We start from the raw sequence: 24,350 nt of genomic DNA on the forward strand, positions 1-24,350 counted from the left end.
AAGTCTTTCTAAAACATTTGATTTGTTTCTGCTTTTTTAATCAAGAATATTTAAAGAAAAGAAAAAGCAGTTTTATTTTTGCATAATTTCATTTTAAAAAGTTAATTTTAAAACAGGCTGTGGTTCAAATATGTATAGCATGCATCTGTTCTGGATTTAAAAAGTGATCTTAGAGGAAAGAGGCTTGTACATGGCAGTGTTTTGGGATGTACATATGTATAGAAGGCATCTTGTATGTAAGTCCTCTTTTTACATACCTAAATGGGACAAATAATTACAGAATATATGTTTTATGTCAGAGAACGTTATTTATGTGGGTCCAATTAAGCTGTAAGTAACTGCAGACTATGGGGAATACCAGGGAATGAACTTTATAATGACATTTTTTATAAGTGTTCTCATCCTGCAATAGCAACTTTGGAAAGTTAACAGCTTTTATGTTACTGAGAGGGAGAAGACAAATAATCAGATAAACTTGAATTAATTAAAGCAAAACTTATAGAAATCAAATGGAAACCAGAAGATACACTGCAGCTCTAATTAACCCCACATTTAAGTGCTTCCATCTTGACTGCCTCAGCTTTTTCATGAGAGATGCTTTCCTGCCTCTGGTTACTGCATATGGGTAAACAAGGCTAAGACAAAAAACTGCATGTTCTTTAACATGAAATTATGCAGAAGTTCAGTTGCTCTTCTGCTATGTCATTTATTCTTTCCTTAAGTCCAGGGGTACAGTTAGCAGTGTGTCAATAAGGTATATGCTATGCTCAGCTTAACTGGTGGATAATTTTCCTCTCTCTCTAGGAAACGATGCAACATCAATAGTCAACTGTCTTCACATACTGGGACAGACCTTGGATGCAAGGTAACACTGATTGTATTTTCTAAAGTACAAGGAAAATCACTGAAGAAAGTAGTGTGCAGTTATATTTGGGCTGCCTGTGTAAGGTGGCAGAATTTCAGCCCTTGAGAAGTTACAGAGCTGAAAAGAATCCCCATTGCAAAAACAGGTCAATTACTAGGATTTGACAGGACAATATTTGTAGGTTACACTTTAAATTTCATTATGGATCAGTGGTGTCCAGAAACTTCTGACTGTTAGTTTATGTGGTTTTAATCATGTGACTTTCTCAAAACCAAAATAAAGTTAGAAATATTTTATTATTTTCCTTATACTGTTTAATCAAAAAAATTCAGGAGTTAAATGCACAGTCAATCTGTCTCATAGAGTGTCTTCTCTGCAAATTAATTCAGGTTCTAATTTGAAAAAAACCCAAACCCTGTGACTGAATTCAGTGCTACTTTTATGTTGAATTGAGCTGCTTGAGCTATTATTGTGAAGTTTGTGGATGAGACAACATTGATATATTGGAGAATAATGTGTTGCTTTTCATTTGCTGTAAAGTCAGCCATTTCTGCTGAGAGTTGATTTTTAGTGTTTTTTTGCATTTTTAAACAAAATATGATAGCTTAAACTGCCTCCATGGAAATTTTAAGGTAAACTATTTCACTTTACATTAAATCTCAAAACAATTGTCTGTATTATGTGCATATAGTTCTCTTTCTCAATATCTTTGCAGTTGCTTTTATGGACAAGTTTAATATTCCATTTGCTAGGGGGTAGAGTCATGATCATGGCCATTAATGTGGCTCAGCTCTTGCATGGTATGCCTTTAGTTTGCAATGTCTTGGTTTTTTTGTCTTAAATTGTCCGTGGTCTGTGCACAGACAGAATACAAGCACAAGTGAAGGTCACTAATTCAGCTCTGGGTAGAGATGTGACAATAGCTCCAGATGGAGATTAAGGAATTAATGGAGGTAACATGGAAGTTTAAAGATATTGCTCTTGAAACTATATATATCCACTCTTTAAAATAAACAATCAGACTAAAAGAACTGGACTGATACTGAATTTACAAAAGAGCATCACCTCAATTTATTTCACACATGCCTAAACGGATACTTTCTTTAAACAAAGGATCTTTTTAATTGAGCTAGTTAAATCATAAAAGGTAAGAATTTTCCTGGATTTACATTGTTGATTATGGTGCTATAGTTACATAATAAATACATTGATTGATTGATTTGATTTTAACATACGTGATTGTTTTTATTCATTCCTTTCTCGTGCCATTGTTCTGGAGATAGAAATGGGACTGCTTTAATTAGGAAGATTTTCTGACTTCTGTCTTGAGACGATTCTTCTCTTTCTAGAGTCAGAAATCACAGACTCACTAATTCTTATTTTTGTTAAGTAGTTTTTGGGTTTTTTCCTCTCTGAAGGCAAATGAATCACTTTATAAATTTTGAAGGACCACTTACTTGGCAGGAAAACAGATAAAGTATCCTTGTGTTCAGCAGGATACTTATGGAACTTGTTTTCAGTCATTTATTCTGCTCTGAGGAGATTTTACAATGTTAAAAGATGAAATATTTTTCTTCAGATCTCTGTTATCTATTTCATATAATCCAAGACTAAGCTTTCTTCCATGCTTGTATAACATGATATTCCTTTTCATTCTTTTTGCATGATATAAACAGGACTGTGATGAAAACTGGTCTGGAATCTGTTAGGATGGCATTGAGAGCATTTTTGGACAATGCTGCTGAGGATCTGGAGAAAACAATGGAAAATCTTAAGCAAGGCCAGTTTACACACAGCAGGAACCAGCCAAAAGGAGTTACACAAATCATTAATTATACCACAGTTGCTCTCCTGCCAGTACTATCTTCATTATTTGAGCATATTGGACAGCACCAGTTTGGGGAAGATTTGATACGTATGTATCATATTATCATATATGTATGTAGAAGGTCCATGCCATTAAAATATCTGTAGTGTCATGCAGTAAGCATTACTAGACTCTCAATTCTATTAAAGAAGGACAAATCCTATGTCATTTTGACAAAATTTTTATTGATTTAATCAAACATTTGCAGCAATTGACCAAAAACAGTCTGCAGGTTTTAGTGGACTCTCAATAAATATTGAAGCAGATGTATCCGTGATTACAAATTCAGAAGGATCAATTTTGTTTATAACTTTATTATAAATTTACTGTGACTTTCTTAATGTGTGAGAATTCACTTTGTGTAAGCTACTTAGACTTTACCCTGTCTATAAATAAGGTTATACTACAAGAGTGGTGTTGCACCATCATCCATGCACGTCAGTTTCAGTTAGAGGGGAATCTAGGTGGCTCCTTAAATTCTGAAAATTTAAGGGAAAAGGGAGAAGTGGAAGGAGCTCCTGAAGAATTCAGACACCAGAGAAGGGAGTGTATATGAAAGTCTGGATATTGGATTTCTGTAAAGTTCTGATTGTAGTGGATTCAGTGGTCCTTTATTTTCCCAAACCCAAAATTTTGCTGCCAAAATTTTGCTGACTTTGCAGCCTGTGCACAAAACTTGAATTTTATATATTTTAGGAACTCACAGAAATATTACTGTCCATATGGCACTAAAGGGGGAAATCCTGCCTGGCACGGCTAACCTCTGTGACTCAGTTATAAAAATCCATGAGTAGGACTTGGAGGAAAAGAATATTGAGTTACAATCTTTCTCTTTTTAGACTCTGTAAAAAGTATTATTTAAAGTAGCCTTAAAAGAACTCTTCAAAAATTTGGAGTTGTATTCATGGATTTGAAAATCATGAGATGTAAACATCCACTTTTTTTGTTAAACTATTTCTAAATTTCTGTGAAATTCCACAGACTTTGGTGCTATCCAGAAAAAGTAATTCGTTCATCATAAACCACTTTTTCCGGCATCAGCATGTTCATGCCTTGTATAATTTTTGGTCTCTGGTATCCCATGTATTGGAACTTAATATTTAACTTTGAATTCTTTATTACTTAAGTTGGTGTTCTTAATCAGCTATTCTACATACATCAGACTGGTGAAAAACACCGAATTTAGAATTCACAAACTGGGAAAGAATAGTTATTTAAAATTGGGACTATTTATTTTGTCCAGAGCATAGTGGAAAGACTAATTTTTCTTACAGACAACTCCTCTTTACATTTTGTTAAGAGTAAGATTTATCTTATTTGTACAGGCATCTTGACCTGGTGCTTGTGTACCTGAGAGTAGTGGTTGGAGCATACTCTGTGGGTGGATCACCTACAAAGATGGGTCAGTCTGGGTGAGGTTACTGTTACGATGTACAAAGACTGAACTCTGAGATGATCTGAACTCAAATCACAGTACAGTAAATGGCTGGGCCGTGTAGCTTTGATGCAATATCTTTGTAGGCTCTCCCAGCCCATGCTGTCTTACCCTGTTTTACTCACAATATTTCATTCATTGCATGTTGAGGGATGAAATTAGCACTGTAGGAGAGATATCTGTGGCAAGAATGGGAGTGTTGTCCTTGATGGTACTTACACTGTTGTTACACTGTTACTGCAGAGTGCATTACAAAAGCATTTTGTCAAATAGATTTTAAGGTTACCCTCACAGTTTTATGTCTGAATTACTAGATAATTTAAAAACATCTTTTGGTGAGCTATTCATATGGAATAAATAATTATTTATTGGTTTTAATCCTTTGTAAGTTTAAAGTGTAAATTAAGTACCTGGTATTAGCTGGTATCATTTTTTTCGTTTTTTTAAATGAAAAAAATATTATAAACTGTTATTAAAATTTATAAATATCTGATTAACAGGATTGCCTTTATTTTGCACAGTGGTATTCTCTTTGTAAAGGTGTCATGTATGAAGAGATGGTAGGCCATTAATTAAAAAAAATTAATGTACTAGTGGAATAGGTTTACTATTTTAGCTCTTAGCATGATATTAAAGTAAATGGAAATTTTGAGTAAAAAGTATGACACTTAGACATCCAAAGACTTTGTCTCTAGTGGTTAATTTCTTTGGAATCCTTTTGTTAGCTTAATATTTTTAATTCCGTTATTGTCTGAAGTAATTTATTTTAATTCTTTGGGAATGGCTTGCAAAGAAAAATCTCTTTGTAAATATAGTTTTCTTCTTCTCTTTAGTGGAAGATGTTCAGGTCTCTTGTTACAGAATATTGGCCAGTTTATATGCTCTGGGAACCAGCAAGAGTATCTATGTAGAGAGGTAAGAAGGAAAATAGTCCTTCTGTTTTTAATATTTGCATTCATATTTAGCATCATTAATTTTCAGTTCAGAAATTAATATAGAAGATTATTATTGGAAAGATATCTTGAGAGAAAATACAGATGTGCTCAGATGTTAAATGGAATGCCGGTGCATTTACTATAATATGCTTGATATACTGCATTATATGTTTTTCAAAATACTTTTCTTAATTGAAATAAAAATTAAAAATAAAATTATCTGACTTTATAATGAAAAGCGCTTTATTTGAGGGTTAACTAAGGTATTGTAAAATTGTGTGATTCAGTTCAGCAATTGTTATACTCTTCCTTCTATAATGTTTATTTGTGATGTATATTTTTTTTCTCATTACCCTAACTTTAATTTTGTCACTTGTAAAACACTATTTCTTTTCTAGCTGTTACGCAGGTAAATGAGGCATTGCAATTGCTGCTTTATACATCTTTGTATCTTCTAACCTTCCTCCAGGTTAAGCCATGTGTAAGCCATGTTTGGTCATAAAATAGAGATAGCTAGAAAAATTCAGTTTTTAAAACTGAAGAGTTGCACTGCAGTGACTAACACTGTTCTGAAGGCAGACTGAACAGAATGCATTAATTTTAGATATTGGCAGCAGTTTTCTAGGAAGTTCACTGTCTAGGAAGTGACACTCTTGAGCAGATCAACCTGTGCAGAAGTCCAAAGCAGCCCCATGACATACCCTTTCTTACTTGGTGCTAGTATCACAGGCAACAGTCTGATGAAAAATTGTTGGGACCAAAACTTAAGTAAAAAATCCCCCCAAATCTATGGAAAATCAGGTCTCCTTGATTTCATTAAGAACATGAAATTATTTTGTTTTGCTGTTTGGCAAATAAAGGATATGGGATTTTTTTTGGAGACACAATATATCAGAGTAACTGATAATTTTTGTGTATGATTCTCTGCCACCAAAATCAAAAAGCACATGCTCATTGCAGATGTGTGTGACAGATGTATGTTTTGCTTATGAAGACTTAATGGAAACGGGGAAAAAAAGGAAGAAGGAGAAACCAGTATGAGTAATAATGGGAATGAAGTTAGATTTAACAAAATCAAGTTTAATGAGTTAGATCTAAAAAGAATAAAATGTCCAAGACCGAGATAAACTATAGACCGAGGATGAACTTTGTTAAATCACAAGATCAGTTTTGAGGTGTTCTCACCTTTCTAAATTCTGCTATGATCAATTAAACTGAAAATTAGAAAGACTAATATAACGGTCGTGTGAAGAACCCAAGTGAAGTGACAGGGAGGGCATCACTTACTTCTTCCTTGAAATAGGCTTTTTAAAATTTTAACAGACAAAGAATTGTGATTATCAAATAAATGTCATATAGTTGAAGATATTTAAGCAATGGCTTTGTGATAAAATTTCAGAGTACTTGATAATTAGAAACAATTTTCCACTAACTGAAGAACTTGACTTTCATACTAGACTAAGCATAAAAGTGATCATCATTATTTCTCAGAAAAGTGAAAGATCACTTAGGTAAAATGATAGTTGATTTTGTTCTCTTGTTCTATCCAGTAGCTTTTTCTTAATAGTAGGGATTATACAGTCAGTAAAGTTGAGAGGAAAGTAATAGAACAGAAGGCATTTTTATAATTACTTTGGTTTCCCCTGCATGTTTTTCATGTTCTGTAAGCTGTGTAGGCCACCTTTGACATTTTATGTCTTTACATATCATTCACGTATTAGCAGAGGGTTGCTAGACTTCATTTTCTATTACATGTTCTTGTGTTGATGATCCCAGTAATGTCATGGCTTCTCTTTGAAATGCCTTGATCTCAGAACACAACCCCGAGGTGTGGTCAGTCAGTACTTACCAGGTGACTCCACTGGTGGTCCCTTCCAACCTTACCCATTCTGTGGCTCTGTGATCAAAGATATGTGTCACTAATGGTGTTTGTTAATTCACAGGCAACGATCAGCACTAGGAGAGTGCTTGGCTGCTTTCTCAGGCGCCTTTCCAGTGGCTTTTTTGGAAACACATTTGAACAAACATAATATCTACTCAATCTACAATACCAAGAATGCGAGAGATAGAGCAGGTATTTCCAGAAACTGACATCATGATTATGCAAACATGATTTCACTATAAATGCTGCTTGCCTTAAGACTTGTGATTTTACATACATTTTATAATGCAAGAATTTTCTTGTAATTTCATGGATGAATTTATTTTCTAAATCTTTCTTTCTAAATCAATTTTATAATCAATTTCTTTTCTGAATCTGGTAAAACTGATCATTATATGTTCCTAATGTTACTGATATGTTAATTTTGAGATATTGTTCTCAAAATACCACTTTGGAATTGAATTAATGAAGAGACTGCACATTTTTAGTACCTCAGATAATCTATATTTGATCACAAAATTAAGCATCCTTGTCAGTAGCTTGGGTTCCTCAGTTTACATAAACAGTTTTGGGTCCCTAAAACATACATGCTTGCAACTGAAGGAAAATAGCTTTTCTGTATTAATTACATAATATGGCCTTATAAAATAAAAACATAGCAGAGTAGTTTGTAGATTGGTTGTAATTTTGTTTGAAATAAAAGGCAGTAGAGATGCTTTACAGTAACATTATGTATGTTTACTTTACATATATCTTTTTATTCCATTTTTGATGTTTCTTATGGTACAACATGCTTGTTGAATAAGGTCACATGTACAAACTGTTCCTGCAATAAATACAAGTTGCAGTAGAACTTCACAAGCTCTGCATGTATGCTGAGTCTGTATCATATTACAGATACACAAAGATGACAGTTTATGTTCATTTAAGATGCCAGTTTATAATGGCAATAATTTTATAACTTCACCTTTATTTTTTAAAAAAGGGAGCATAGCAGATTTTTTCCTCCAAGGAGCTCTAGTATCCAAACTTGAAAATATCAACAGTTATGCATGCTTACCATATACATATACAATCCACTCTACTCTCATGACTTTTAACAGAAAATGGAATGTTTTTTTTCCAAAATTACATAATCTTTAAGGAGACTATGTGATGTCTGTGTAAAATATATTTGCTCTAAATAGGGGAAGATGCTGCTTGGCAAAAAAGACAACAAGGAGTTGTGAAATGCTGGTAGAGACACTTGTATTCACAAGTTGCAGGCTAAATTTTTGTTCTATAGATAGCTGTGTGATACCTGTGTATGTCATGGTATGTGTCTGTTAGTATGTTAAACATTCAGGAGCTGCAGATTGCACTCGCAGAGATTTTTTTGTAGATGAATGAAACTGCCTCAAAAATCAAGGCAACTGCAGTGCCTTTTCAGAGAAAGGAACTAAAAATTCAAATGAATCCAAAAGTAAACATTTACAATTATATATTCACCTCTAGAATCAGTTTCTCAAATCTGCTCGATTTGTTAGGATAGGCAATGTTTTCTGTTTGTTCCATTAGAATTCCAGGTCTCATCTAATGTATTGTTGAGAGATATTTCATTGTATCAATTTATTTCCTCAACAGCAAAACTTACACTGGAAGGGATTTTGAAATTTAAGGATTATTTTGTATATAGAAAATTGCATCTGATTTCTCTGAATTCATTCCACAATATTTACATTGTTGAAGCTTTTGTATAGAAATTTTAATTATAGAACTGTTAATATAAACAATTTATTGCTCAACAGTATGAAAAGATGTGTTTTTTATTGTTGTATTGGGTATGTTTCCTTTGGATCACAAGGGTGAAAATGTAAACAGAAAACAGAAGTTGTATCGGATAGCAGCTGAAAAGCTGTTTTCCTTTTGTGATCTAGTTTGTTGATTTTTTTTTTCCCCCAACAGTTCTCAATTTGCCAACTAGTGTAGAAGAGGTTTGTCCAAACATTCCTTCCTTGATGAAGCTGATGGAAGAAATAGTGGAACTGGCAGAATCCGGTATTCGTTACACACAAATGCCACATATCATGGAAGTCATACTGCCTATGCTGTGTAGTTACATGTCCCACTGGTGGGAGCATGGGCCAGAGAACAATCCTGACAAGGCTGAAATGTGTTGCACAGCCTTGACGTCAGAGCACATGAACACTCTGTTGGGTAACATATTGAAAATCATCTATAACAACCTTGGTATTGATGAAGGAGCCTGGATGAAGAGATTAGCAGGTAAGAAGTGAAAATTAATTAATTATCAAGCAAATGTGTGTGTATATTCAGAATGTATATACACACACAGAGACTCTGAATCACTCTGTATTTACCCCGTTAAAGCTGGAAATAAAGAACACTCATATTTGTACATTTTTAAGCAATACAGATCTGGATGAACTAGAAATACCGAGTATAAAGAAAAAACAGTGTAAGCAGTATGTTTTAATCTCTCTATAAGTAATATAACAAGTACATTAGAATATTTCTTTTTCCATAGAATATACACATGTGCCTTTTGCAGTATATTAAATTCAAGGACTATAGAACATTTTCATTACATAGCAAATTTTCATTTGCAGGCATTATACAGTTCCTTGCTATTCTGTATGAGTGCTGGATCCTTAAAACCTGGGTTTGAAGGCCTATATCTAACACATTCATTACAATGAAATGTTGAAATTCTCATGTCATTTTAGTAATAGTTATGTTGACTTCATCTCGTGAACAACTTGAAATTAATTTAAGAACACTTTGTTCTCAGTGTTACAGTCTCTGAGGAAAAGTCACTTCAGTGGTATGGATTTAATTATTCAATTAGACATTCTTACGACTTTCAGTATTTACTGTAGTAGTATTTCATTCATGGTAGCATTCAGAATTCCTAGTGTTTTGAGAGTTAGTAATGTAATGCACTCTTAAGAATAGGTAGCAACTGCCTAAAATTCTGTGTAATTTAATCAGTGTGTTACAAATGGTTTGGTACCAATGGGCCCAGTTGAAGTGCTAATTTACATAACTGCTGTTATGAGTTGATTTTCAAAAAGCTTGTGCTGACAAGTCTGAAATGAATCAGTTGAATCCCTCCCATTTGTCTACATACAAGACTTAGTGTGCTGAAGAAATACAGGCAGGATGTTTCCATGGGTTTTCAAATAACTAGAGCATGCTTTCCAGCTCCCCTTCGCTCAAGCAAGGTTCAAAGGAGGAGGCAGCAGCTGAGAAAACTTGTGCATGCACTGTGTAGCTATATGTGTATCCATCCATACCATTAAACAACTTTGGCATTGCTCAACAAAACTATGCAGACAAATACCACGCTGACAGTATTCCAGTAAAGAGGTGTTTCAAGCTTTATGATCTTGCAGCCTTAGTCTGTGAAGTTGCAATTTCTGCCCTCAGACAAAATGAATTGACTTTGTGAAATCCTGACCACATTTAATTCTTGGCAAAACTTCTGCTGATTTCAATGGGGGCAGGATTTGGCTCTGTAGCCTAGAAGTAAGATTCAAGAAAACGGGAAAAGGTAAAAGGTTTTAGTTATATTTTGTGGCCAGGTATATATTATAATATTCATTGCCTTAAATAGTGTTTTCCCAGCCCATCATAAGTAAAGCGAAGCCACAGCTCTTAAAGACACACTTCCTTCCACTGATGGATAAACTAAAGAAAAAGGCAGCAGTGGTTGTATCGGATGAAGAACATCTAAGAGCAGAAGGCAGAGGTGACATGTCGGAGGCTGAACTGCTCATCCTAGATGAGTTCACCACTTTGGCACGGGACCTCTATGCCTTCTACCCTTTGTTGATTAGATTTGTGGACTATAACAGGTATGTGGAGAGGAATAGGTCAATGAATCTCATAAAACCTTCCTTTTTATTGATACCGCCTCTTGTCCCTTGATGTGCCTAGCACTGAATTAAAGTGGCTTTTACTCAGTCTGACAATCTTGCAGTTGCTCAAGCTAATGCTTTCTGACTTTTAGGAGGAGCTGGGGTCTTTTTGAGAAGAAAACAAAATAAAATCTATTGGATTAGAATTAGGATTAATATTAAAGGATTGTAAGGGTTGTGAAATAGGACATCAAAAAGCCACTGCTACCAGGAAGGATTAAAAGCATATATTATTGGTTTTGTTGACTTGTATCCTTGTAAGATGTTGAAAAGTGATTTCAAAGCATTAAGACAATGAGGATTATCCACTTTTTTCACCTTTATACCAAATTTTAGGGCAAAATGGTTGAAAGAGCCCAATCCTGAAGCAGAAGAGTTGTTCCGCATGGTGGCTGAAGTTTTCATTTACTGGTCAAAGTCTCATGTAAGTAATTCCTTGGTAGATACTTGTGTTAATGAGGTTTCTTAATAGGTAGATCAGTTATTTAGTGGTTATATTTGTAAAACACATTTAATGACAGAAGTGAAACTGCTGATGGGAAGGTATTAATGACTCACATTTCTGACACTTTTGGAATGGCAGAGAAGATAAGAGAGTTGGATAGGTATTTGGTAATATAGTAAATTGATTAAAGATATTCTTCTTACAGATTCTACCTTCTTTGTTGTGGGTTTGTTTTTTGGGATTTTTTAAATGTGTTAAACTCATTGCATTTTGTATCCTTACCTTTTATTTTTCTTTTCAATTATTTTAACCCCATAGCCAAAATTTTTGTAATCAGACCTAGTGAGCACTGATACTTCTTAAGTAAAACATGATTCAGTGAATACTGGAGCACAAAGAATTAAAAACCCAAAAGAGTCTACTTACTTTAAGGCATTAGATATTTGTATGGACTGTTGTCTGTATGAAATTTCTTTATTTACTATAGCTTCAATTATGTCAAAAATGGGGAACAAGATACCTTATAACTTCAGTACTGGTGCCTGAATTTGGCTGTAAGATTTATTATAAACAGCACTGTGCACAAACAGTGATTACGCTGTAGGTAGATACCAGATATTGAAATCACCTGTGTAGTCATAATTTCAATCTTTTATTTAAATATTTTCTTATGTACCAGGATATAGTGGAAGTTTGTAATGGGGAAAAATGAATTAATAATTTATTAGTAGGGAACCTGGACCATATTTTTATATTGAATTGGAGGAGGAGTAAGATTTTTATAATGTCTTTTTCATAGCTAGGGAAATATTTCCTTCTTTCTAACATGGGGAAAATCCCCAAACATACACTACCTGAGTTATGCAGTATAAATGAAACTGAAATTCAAGGACATTGTTGATCATCTGTTAATTTTTACTGCCCTTAACTTGTGGATTTTACCGATTTCTTCTTAATTTGTACTTTTATTTAAGGTATGTTTAGATAGAGTACTTATGTAAATGCTTCTAACTGAGATCTGTATATTTCCAGAATTTCAAAAGGGAAGAGCAGAACTTTGTGGTACAAAATGAAATCAACAACATGTCTTTCCTTATCAGTGACACCAAATCTAAGATGTCTAAGGTAGCGTAATCATATTTTTCTCTTTGCAAAGGGAAGGAATCAGGAAGATTCCAGAGAAGCACCTTTTATTTTTTGATTTTTTTTTTGTTTGATTTTTTCGGAGGGGAGGGGATTTGCTTTTTGTTTTGTTTCTTTTCTGGTGAAGAACTCTATTGAAAACACTGGGTTGAGATGCAAAGCACAGTCATTTGAGTAACACATTGCAAAATATTAGCAATGTTAAAATGCCGGTTCCACTGGATGAGGTCACACCTGTGTAGGTAATAAGGATATTGTCAAACCAGAGACTAGTACAATTCTTCTATTTAATATTGGATTTGGTTTCTTTTTCATTTTTACTTTATTCTGCAGGCAGCAGTTTCTGACCAGGAAAGGAAGAAGATGAAGAGAAAAGGTGACCGCTACTCTATGCAGACCTCTCTCATTGTGGCAGCACTGAAGAGATTGCTTCCAATAGGCCTAAACATTTGTGCTCCTGGAGACCAAGAGCTAATTGCACTGGCCAAAAATCGTTTTAGCATGGTAGGTGCTCTTTTTGCACTTCTAAAAGTTAAAAATATTTACTAATCCAATTTTTTAATGTTTCACACTGTGTTCATTCTTACAGCATGATGCAGAGAATCAAGATTATAATTCTGTTTTATAAGGGCACAGTGGGTGATTGTGGTGTATATCTACATATTTTCCTCATGGCTTAAAACATTTCAATTTGAACATACTTATGATCAGTATGGATGTATTTCAGAATGACCAGTATATGAATACAGATAATATTCAGTAGTTGAACTAGTTATTTCTTTCTCTTAATTTTTAATGCAAAATAATTTTTGTTATATTTTATGAAGCAATTTGGTTGGAGTTGATCCCTAAAGTCTTTTCCAATCTAGTTAATTCTGTGACTCTCATAAAATTAAGAACTAGCTGTTTCCTAACTTCTGTGCCCAATATCATAACTAATTCCTTTTAATCACTCTCATGTGAATGAAAGAATTTCTGTAGGGATAGACTGTTTCAAAAGTAACTCTTTTGGGTACATACTCACAGTGCAATAATTTGATTTTAATTTGGAATATACTTCTTTTCTCAAGCTATACTTTCTACACTCTAGGGGGTTATATGGCTATTGGACTGCTGAACTGAATCCTATAAAGGATGCTATGAAAAAGCTCTGCAAAAAAAGAACTCAAATCATAGAAGGCTCTGTTCATGTTATTGGCTTTATTTGGCCAAACTTTCCATATGTGTACGTTAGCAATTTGAATTCAGGCTCACATTTAGTGTGTTCCTGTGAACAGGTATATGTATGATGCCATCCAGAACTTGATCTTGCAAGCTTGGTTAAGAAAAGGTTTGTCTCTGATATTTTTCTCAGTCTTTCACATTGTCGGTTTGATTCATCATCTCATGAAGCCCAAGGTTGATATTTATATGAATCATAACGTTTCCTAATTACCCTCCATTCTTAATTTATATGATTTGTAATCTATTGGCAGAAAGACACTGAAGATGAAGTACGAGATGTCATCCGCAGTAATCTTCACCTTCAGGGCAAGGTATGCAGTTTTTAAATTTGATTTTTCTGCCTTTGAATTCAATTGTTGGTGCCATATAATGGCAACCTGCCTTGGTTCCTTAGAATAACTTGTAGTCCCTTATTCTCTTCCGTCAAGTTACTTGTTGTTAACTGTTAAATGTTAGGTTTTTAATGTGTGTTTATGTGCACTATATACAATCATATATGGCCCTTCAAATCTCTCTCCATTCACACCGTTAATAAGAAAATGGAGATGGAAGGAAGTTCTATCACTGTTTAAACTGCACCTACTAGTATTTGGGATAAAGTCTGCAAAATGCTCTAAGTTACTTAGTATCAACTTGAAGTGTAAATGAAAAGGAAGCTGCCATTTTGACATACTCTATTAAATTAAATATCTCCAGTTTTCTCAGTTTGGTTCCTGCTTTTCAGTCCTGGGAAAATAAGGTATTTTGGGAAAAAGTATAGATTTCTGTTACTGAATTCCAGCTAGTGCCAGGTGAATAGCTTTAGGGGAAAAGTCTTGAAATGGCCAGCATAATCAAACTGTTTTATTGATGCTTCAAATAAAGAAAAAGAAGCCAGAATATGGAGGTGTAATAAAATTATGCATCTGTCTCCGCTACTGAAGAAAGATGGAATCGTACCTATGGATGTTGCTTTACTTAGGATTATCCTCTACCTCCTCCCCCTTCCCCATCTTTTATTCACCTCAAGAGAAAACTAAACTACTGTTTTCTGTGCTTATTAAAAGGTCACAAAAGAGTAAACATGAGTTTAAAATCTGGTGCTTTTTTTTCTGAACTGTTACTTAAGAATCATTCAGAAGTCTAGATTCCACTGTAATCACTGCGTGTCAGTAATAATTTTTTTTTTGATGAGCTGGTAGTGGAATGGTTCTTCCTGAATAATAATTATTAAGAAGAAGATTAATTTTCTCCCATCATATTTTCCATATGTCTCTGCCATGTTAGCAACAAAAGTCTTTAATCCAGTAGCTTTAATTTATAGGGTTTGCACATAAAAAAGTTTACTCGAAAGCAAAAGACTTGGTTAAATCCTAAAACCTTGAAATACTTATCCTTATATAGCAAATATTGTTATATACTGAGAAGCAGAAAACAAACAGGCAAAGTACTAGGAAGAAAGCAGTGTTTCTGAAGATCTTAATGAGCAGCAGTACTTAAACAATGTGAATGCCATGAACATAAAACCTTTGAACATGAGGTGATTTTGTGTATAAACTTCAATAGTGTTTTCTTAATAACAGTAATAGATATTTCTGTTCTGGGATTTTCAGTATGTGTACATTGTGATTTTGTGAGCCATGCAGTTACAAGTCTTGCCTGGGATTTCATGTTGCTATTTAGCACTTACCCTCCTGTTTTAACTGCTTCAGTTTCTGTTTTGTTTCTTCAGTGATATGTTCTGCTGTTAAGAAATTTCTGTCTGTTACTGCTTTGTTGCCTGGAAGTCATGATACATCCTAATACCTTGGTCTGTGCTTTCTCTTCAGAAGCTTCCTATGCTTCAATTAAAAGTTTGCTCTAGTTAAGCAACATACATCTTCTCTGTTTATACTGCATGAGAATAAAATTGTTTTTACATTTCTTAGATTGATGCAATTTCACAGTGTCTTGATAATTAAGACAAAAGTAATTTTAGCTAATCCAAAATCCACACTGTTGGATTTTCCAGTTGTAGACTTTTAATCAGTGGTTGTAGAATTTCATATTTTGAAATTAATTCCCAGTGGAAGATGAAAATCTGAAATGGAACCACATAATACATAGATAACAAAACTAAACTGCCATTGTAGTTAGCTTTATTTTGCAACTGTACATATTGTTTTCATAACTTTTAAAAGCTCTGATTTAGACCTGTATGTGACAAGCAGTTAACTGCAGACAAAATGGTGATTTATCACTGACACATTCTAGAGTTAGCACTAAATGCAAGTGTGTAGCTTGTTACTTAAAGTATAATGTCTAAAGTTAAATTCAGTAGTTATGTAAAAATTACAATACAATTTATTCTGTGATTCTCTGCTGTCATTAGGATTCAGTCACTATACAGTCGAGTAGGATGTTTCTTGTTACAAAAAATGATTCCATCATGCATAGACTACCCTTTTGTTGTCTAATTGAATCAGATATAATGGGAATGAGGGCCAAATGGTCTTATAAATTGAAATTATTATTTTCTACTATGAATTAATATGTAACTTATTTATAGTGTGTGTAAGGCAGCTTTCAAAATATAGGAAAAATACTGCACTTTGAAAGGCAGATTTGCTTCCCACGATAGTAATATTCTTTCTTTAAATGGTGTTTTCTGTTAACCACTTCTTTTCACAGACACATACAATTCTGTTATTTACGTTAGAGCTAAAATGTAATTTATCTAGATTCCTTTTTGGGGTACTGCACTGTCAGAGAATCATCCTTCTGAATCTTTAGCTTTTAATGTTATAGCATCTATTTCATGCATTTGTCTACCTTTGTCTGCATTTGTCTTCACCCTGTTTCTGTCTTTCCTTTCCTTGCATGCCTGCATGCTGTTACTCAGTACCAAGCCTTTTATTTCAAGAAATTGATGATGAAACTTGCATTCATTTTGACATGGATGAAGCTCAAGTCACCAAAATCTTCTTCCAGCCATTCTAATTCACACCTTGAAATGCCTACTACTCATGCCCTTAGAAAACTACCTTTACAAAAAAGCTGTGCCTTGGTAGAATGTGAGGAGTCCTCAGATCAAAAGACATCTCCACCTGTGATTAAAAAGTCTTTTGTGGACTATCCATTCATGATGATCCAATCAAATGCTCACACAAAGACTGTGGATGTGACAGTTGTTAAGAAATGGAAAAGCCGAAAGGTGGAAGAGATGCCTGCAAAATTTGGCTTTCTAGGTTGTAATAAACTATTAATGAACAACTGTGTAAGTTTTTAATCATTCCTGGAACTTGAGTAAACTGTGTATCATAATATGTTTTGAAGATGTGAATGAGCATTGTTGTCTCATCTTAGGCAAAAATTGAAATTTGGATTTACAAAGAAGTTTTAGACAAGTAAGTGTTGAGTTCAAGCCCTGTGGAAATCTGTAGGGTTTAGCCCCCGAATTCTCTAGCCATCTGGGCCACTGTGTCTGCAACAGCAACTGCAGAATCAGGAGTGATCACTGGCCACAGTTCTCAGTAAAATGGGTCATCAGTGTCATTGGCACAGTAAACGCTTGCAAAGTGTGTTCCATTAGTCTTGATTAGCAGAAGGAATGGGGAGACAAAACAAACCAAAAAGAAATCACCAATTGTAAAACAGAGAATTACAGATTATTGAAGTAGAAAATATGAAATGTAAAGAGAAAAACTGATAAAAACCATTTTGCTTCTTATAGTTTGTTATAATTTGTAGGCTGATAAGCAAATGCAACTGGAGTTCAGTTTTCCAAATTAGCTTCTGATTTTTTAGCTAATAATCAGTAAAATTAGGATTTTCTAACGATTTTTTAAAAATTTAAAATAGAGGTAAATAACAGCAATACTACTAATTTCCATGACTGAAAACTAAGTAATCCCAACTAACAAAGCAACACTTTTAATGTTGTTTAATTTAATAATGGGAAAGGCAGTGTACTAAGTTATGTCTGTGTACCTCATATTCATTACTTTTCCTCAAACACTATATTCATTGCTGGTGCCAGTGCTATTTATTGACCAATGATTTTTTGCTGTTTGTATAATTACTAGTGTTTTAGTTCTGTGGGACAGGTTGCCCATAGAAACTGTGGGTACATCATCTCTGGAAGTATTCAAGGCTAAGTTGGACATGACTTTGAGAAATCTCCTCTCATGGAAGGTGTCCTTGTGTATGGTAGAGGGGTTGGAAGGTAACTTTAAGGTCATCTACTTCCAACCCCTCTACCATACACTTTATGTTTTCTGGAAGCTCTTGCACAAGTTAGTCTTGTTCTCACAGTGTAATGGACGCTGGATGGGTTATGTGAATGTGTAAGTTAGCCATATAAAATGTTTCAGTTTATCTTTGAAGCTGTTTCTTTACTACTTAAACTGTTTGGAACATATTGCCTCGGTGACATGTGAAATCTTTCTGCTGCAGCTTGAGGATCCTGCCATTAGATGGCAGATGGCACTTTACAAAGATTTGCCAAACAGGACTGAAGACTCCTCAGATCCAGAGAAGACTGTGGAAAGGGTCCTTGATATAGCTAATGTGCTGTTTCACCTGGAACAGGTTAGACACGTTTTACCAATTTCATTGATTCTTAATCTAAAAAAAAGTATTCACAATTTCATTTGTACTTTCACCTGCTGTATTTAATGTTATAATCTCTTTTCTTTCTTTTGATAGCTACTGTTTACATGCTTAATCCTGTGTTTTGTAGTCCAAAATCATGGTCATGTCTATCTTGCAGTATATTTGCAGCAGCTCCAACAATTTGTTTGGCCAATATGGAAAACTCATATATTCCTTGCTGCATTCAAGAAACAGCAGAAGCAGGTTGGGGGAATAATTTTTTCTGAAAAAATTCTGTCAGAAACTTGAAGTTGCTTCAGAATCTGGCTCTATTGTATTATTTAATGTTTTTTGCATTAATATATGAGCTTCCCTTGTGGCCTGAACTACAGTAACTTTTTCTAAGTAATTATCTTTTTTTTTTGTGTCCTTTCCAGTATGCTTTAAAATATGGAGTTAAAAATCTCCTATATGGGTACATCTTACAGATCAAAGACTCATTGATAAGTTATTTTTGTGGCTTTTCTCTTTGAATTATTACCTATTATGCACTTTAGATTTAATATGTTTTTTCTTTTTTAAAATGTAATGAAAAAACAGGACGATAACATGGAAGGTGTTCTTAATGGCAGAGATGAACACTGCTGGTTGCACACCATAGGCTACAAACTGTCTTCATATAAATTTTACAATTTTTTTTTCCTTTTCAAAGAACACTTGCAAATCCAAGGTTCTCTTGCATTCTCATTAGATTAGTTGGGTTCACTCAGAAAGTTTTCAGATCCAATTTCAAGAAGTTTCCTCACTGTCAGGAAGTTACTGGTTCAGTCAATAGGAACCTGAGAGATATGTGAATGTGCTTGTATATACACTCTGCAGAGGGTGTGTTGATGTGAATATCTGTGTCCTGTCTGTTGCATCACACAACTCTTCTTCATATAGTTTGCCAGCCTTGATATGGATTTGCTGCAAGTTCAACAGCCTTACACAGTTTGGTAGAAGAGAATGAGGAGGAGTCACTAAGTTTTGCCTGTTGCTGTGTGGAGCAAGTAAAAAAAGGATAGAAGTATGGAAGTAAATCCTTATCAATCGTGGTTTGCCGATGAGAGAGAGCAAGAGAGGAGAATGGGTGCTGATTTGAAAGCTTGTAGGTTTGCTCTGAGAAAAGAAGACTAGAGAAAAACTAGAAATATGGGGGGTGGGGGAGGGAGGGTTTATGTTATTACCGTGGTTTTATCTAAGTTGACTGAGATGATCCAGCAGTCGTACAGAACAGAATGGATTCTCATTGTGGTACCATTGTTGTACCATTTAAGATCAGTACTTCTGATCAGACTTTGTTGACAAGTTTTCTGCTTTTTTATGGCTATCTTGCACCTATTTGTTTAAAGATTTAGCCCCACAGCTTTTCTTATCTTCTGTAGATAAATGCTCAGGAACTTTTGTTACTGAAATGGGAAATCTGGTGTCTTTTAAAAATTAATCAATATGAGCACTGCATCTGTTTTTATGATAGTCTTGAGTAATCTTTTGCTCCCTGTATAAAAATACTCTGTTCTCCATATATACTTTAAATGTTTTCTGTATTGCACTGGCAATGATCAGTCCATTCTTTGTGTTTTCTTTCCATGAAGACCTAACTTCTTTGTTTTTACTGTTTTCAGAAATCTGCTTGCGTAGGCCGAGGCTATTTCTTTTGGGAAAGTATTGAGGGTTTTATAATTTTTTGTGCATATATTACTAATTACCTAATTTTCACATTTGGATTTGTCTGACTTTTAAATTAGTAGTGCTGGCACTTGTTTTTGTGACTGTAAACATGTTTGCAGTGAATGCTTTTTTGTCCTTTCTCTTAAAAAATATTTTTCTTTTGTATTTTAACTTTTAGAAAGAACTTATTTAAGATTGCTACCATTTAATCTTACAAGAATAATTCTATATTTCACTGAATGGCAGTGGTTTTGTCTGTTTAATAAATGTTCTTTATTTAACTATTAATATTTTTTTGTATTTCACTAAACTGGATAACCAAATTTGGATTTTTTGAATTTTGAGTCTACATAAATATTGGAATTGTCACTGCATTTTTTTCATATAGTGCTTAATATTATTGCAAGGGAGAATTAGCAAGACTTTCAGGGTATAAATGCTAACTTCCACTGGCTTCTTTGATGCTGTTGGAACACAGAGGAGTGTAGTTGTTTGTAAAAGAAACAAACCATCCATAAATAACCAAACAGCCCACCCCAAAGTTCAACTCCACTTAACTATGCAACAGTTGCATAGGTTAAATCAAATTATATAGTTTTTATGGAAGATGTGTGAAATAAATCACAGAGACTAAATAGGCTGTGGGAGAGGAGTGATCCATAGCACAGTCTGCAATCATGATTCCCAGGTATCCAGTCAGGCTATATACAGAAGTATGCTGGTGCTCTTCAGCACCACAGCAGTAATTTTTCTTGGGATGGAAACATGAGTGAAAGGTGGAAGAAGAAATGCCAAAGGCATAATAGATAAAGATGGAGCACACCCTGTTTCATCTCATGCTACTGTAGAGCCAAGATGCAGAAAGAGAATATATTTTAAGATAGAGCTGTAGTTTTCTGAAATGCAGCTAAAATGTTTTGAAGTATTTGATGTACATTCTGTCTGGGCTACTTCATAGAAAACATGTAGTCCTAAGTCTTTGTACTTGTCACTCTTTCCTAAAGTTAATTCCTTTCCACTGTAACTGATCGTGGTAAATATTACAAATAAAAGATTTTTTGTATCCATGAAAATTTCTTTAAAAATATTGTCTGAGGCAATGTGAAGGTGTACAATTTACCTTCACATGTGTAAAGAGTTATCTATAAAAGATGGAATGAAAAAAAGCTTTTTGCCTTGAAAGTTAAGGCTTCCTGAGAGACCGCCTTATTGATGGTAGTGTTCTATATAAAAGATAGCAAAAGTAGAATGAAGTGAAAAAGAATATCTATATCATATCAGGAAAGTGGGATTTGTGCTTTAAGTTTATTTTCTAAATTCTGATTCTGTGATTTGGTTGAATGCTTGAACTCTGTCTAGAACACTTATTCTGATCAATTCTTCTTCTGTTGCTTTTCTACTTAATTTGTTAACTAACATTTTTACTAATATTCCTGTTTCCTGACACTAGGGACATTGCCACATTATTTTTTCATGTGTGTTTTGTGTAACAGGTTGAGCATCCTCAGCGGTCCAAAAAAGCAGTGTGGCATAAGCTGCTGTCTAAACAGAGGAAAAGAGCAGTAGTGGCCTGCTTTAGAATGGCACCGTTGTACAATCTGCCAAGGTAGGAGCTGTATTGCTCTGTCTTTCACCAGTGCACTAAAGTTCATACAGAGCTATTTGGCAAGCTCAAAAGGAAAAAAAAAAAAAAAAAAAAAGCCAGTAATTGATAAACTCGGTATTATAGCTCGTATATTGGTTTATTTATGAGGTTTAATTACTTTTTCCCATCTTCTGAAAAGAATAATAAAAAATTTAATTTTCAATTTCTGATTTCAAGTCTAATCCTCAACTTTAAAATGTGCAATATTTGAGCACAATCTAAAGTTATCTATTTCTGTTATTTTAATATTTGTATTAAAAATATAAAATGTTTTATATATAAAGAACATAAAACTCACCAAAGTGATAATTTATTTTATTTGTTGGATTTAAGTTTCTTTAAAGTTTTATTTACTATCTATTCTTAAATAATTATTACTATGTTTTAGCATCAGTTTTACAAGTTAGTGTGACACAGTTTTAAATAAAACATTTTAATGTAAATTTTCTTTTTTAAATGGATGCTTTGATAGGTTTTGACATAGAAATTTCTCTTCCCTTTTAAATTATTGTTGTCATGACAGGGCAGTTGTTCAAGCTAAATGAAATTCATGTTGACCAAATCTTCTTTTTAAAAGTTTACAGCTTTTGTTTTGAATGTTCCTTTTTAGACACCGAGCGGTCAATCTCTTTCTTCAAGGCTATGACAAATCTTGGATTGAAACAGAAGAGCACTATTTTGAAGACAAACTGATAGAAGACTTAGCAGTACGTCTGGGTGAAAGGGTCATAGGAATGTATTATGGATTAACATTCTTCTTGTACAGTAATAATTCTAAATCTCTGAAGTAGCTAGGATATCACTTAAGCTATCTCTACCCAAAGGGATGAGCTATAACCAAGTCACTTTGACAGCTTTTTAAAAATTACACATGATGGCTATTCCAAAATCCCCTCAGGCTCTTTGCTTCAGGGCTTCAATAACCTTTTATAAAGCTTTTTTTCCTAAATTACATATCAATTGCTGTCATTCCCCTATCTCTTATCTTCTGCCCTGTGGAGAACTGGAACAACCTATTCCCTCCTGTTTTGCAGCTAACCTTTGTGTATTTGAGGACTACATTATCCACATTAAAGCCATTTAAGTCTAAAGGTCAGAATATGAAACTAGAGGAATCTAGTCTTAGATCAGTCAGTTCCTTAGAAGCTGTCAGAGTCTGCTTCTTCAGAGAAGAATCCTCTTGGCAGGGACATGAAGATTTTTCCCAGTGGTGGAGTGCTAGAGCCATGTCTTTAGCCTTGCAAATACCTACAATGATTTTTATTTAAGTCTGGGGTCCTCATCCCTTACAATTGTCTCTCTGAAAGGTAGCTTTTTCACAGCTTGGGCAAGAAACTAGGAACCGATTCAGTCCCTGGAAGGTCCAACAGAACACAATCTGAAATCAGTCTTTTTATTGTAAGGAGAGCCTGCTCTTTGCAATAGAGAGAGGAAGCAAACCATAAAATTTCTATTAGAAAAAAAAAAAAAGTAATAATCTGCTTTTACTGCTTAAAGCTTATGCTTAAAACCAGTCACCCAAGTTGTAAACAATTTTGAAAATTAGGATCAAAATACTGAAAGGGAAATCAGCAGCAATGAGCTCAACACAAACAGACTTTGGAAGTTCAGTTTTGCCAGCACACATGCAGAATTAATTTCTTGTGGCATCCTTATTTTATGAGCAATATTATCCTCACTCTGAAAATACAAGAGACTTCTACAAATAAACTTTGCATACGACCTTTTAAACTGATATCCTTATGTATCCCAACACAATGCAAGTGTTTTAAATAGTGCACGTTCAGTCTCAAAAATAATTCTATTTTAGCAGTTGGGAGCATGAGTGTGCAGTGGAACAACATAGGTCTCTGCACGTGTGCATGTACCTGCAGGTGTGTGCATGTGAAGAAATAGCCCAGCATGGTAATTTGGTCTCACTGACATTAAGGATTATCTCCTTACCTCCACGATGAACCTATATATCTGCTAAGTTTATTAATAACTCCTTGCCAACCAGTAGCTCGAGTGAAAAACCTTCTCAGAGAGGACAGAAACAGACTGGCCTGGCTTTTATATCATCCTTTATTTAAAAAAAAAACCAACAAACTACAGGAATTCCCTTTTAATTCCTCAAAAATATGGATATGTGTGTTGGCATTTCTCTCTTTGGGAGACATGTATTGCACCTTTCATTAAAAAGAGCGTACAAAACTCCATCTGTCTTTTAAATACATTTGCATCACATTCTTGCTGCCTTGGAGCACTCACTCTCAGAAGGGTGAGAGTTTGAGTTTCAGCTTGTGGATCTGGCACAGAATGTTTTGTGGACATCATGAAAGATGTTTTGCGTTGCTGGTGAAGTTTCCTCTTAGGGAAACTATACCCTGGTTTAGCAAGGAATTAAAAGTTTATTGAACTGTCAAGATGGAATCACAGCCTAAGCTAGGGTAGCAGAACTCATCTGGAAGTGGAGAAGGGGGGAGCCTTGGGCTCTCTGATGTATTCTTGAAGGGTTGTCTGAAGTTTCTGGACTGTTCACAAATTAAATAGGAAAATTAATTGATCCAGGACCCAGAAACTATAGGCAAGATTCCTGTCCTTTAACTCTCTCTAGTTAGTACACTATAATCTTTTATGCCATAGTGAGTTCTTTCTCAATACTGAGAACCTTGACCATTCTTTTCTGCTAAGTAAAAATTATTGAAAGGAACAAATACAGTCAAAGCTACTCTATTCCTGACTTTGC

General features: G+C 34.3%; 1 protein-coding gene across 1 annotated transcript in view; it reads left to right on the forward strand.

Moving 5' to 3' along the window:
• Positions 1-24,350, forward strand: part of LOC132325705 (ryanodine receptor 2) — a 94,209-nt gene that overhangs the window by 11,333 nt on the left and 58,526 nt on the right. Inside the window, exons 6-18 of the mRNA XM_059843288.1 lie at positions 805-865; positions 2,542-2,780; positions 5,001-5,082; positions 7,046-7,176; positions 8,929-9,249; positions 10,601-10,841; positions 11,241-11,328; positions 12,382-12,474; positions 12,826-12,996; positions 13,968-14,027; positions 18,130-18,264; positions 21,471-21,583; positions 22,233-22,329. Coding sequence (XP_059699271.1) covers positions 805-865; positions 2,542-2,780; positions 5,001-5,082; positions 7,046-7,176; positions 8,929-9,249; positions 10,601-10,841; positions 11,241-11,328; positions 12,382-12,474; positions 12,826-12,996; positions 13,968-14,027; positions 18,130-18,264; positions 21,471-21,583; positions 22,233-22,329 — 1,832 coding nt within the window. The remainder of the gene's footprint in view (positions 1-804; positions 866-2,541; positions 2,781-5,000; positions 5,083-7,045; positions 7,177-8,928; positions 9,250-10,600; positions 10,842-11,240; positions 11,329-12,381; positions 12,475-12,825; positions 12,997-13,967; positions 14,028-18,129; positions 18,265-21,470; positions 21,584-22,232; positions 22,330-24,350) is intronic.

This window comes from Haemorhous mexicanus, chromosome 3, assembly GCF_027477595.1.
Source record: "Haemorhous mexicanus isolate bHaeMex1 chromosome 3, bHaeMex1.pri, whole genome shotgun sequence".
NCBI classification, from domain to species: domain Eukaryota; kingdom Metazoa; phylum Chordata; class Aves; order Passeriformes; family Fringillidae; genus Haemorhous; species Haemorhous mexicanus.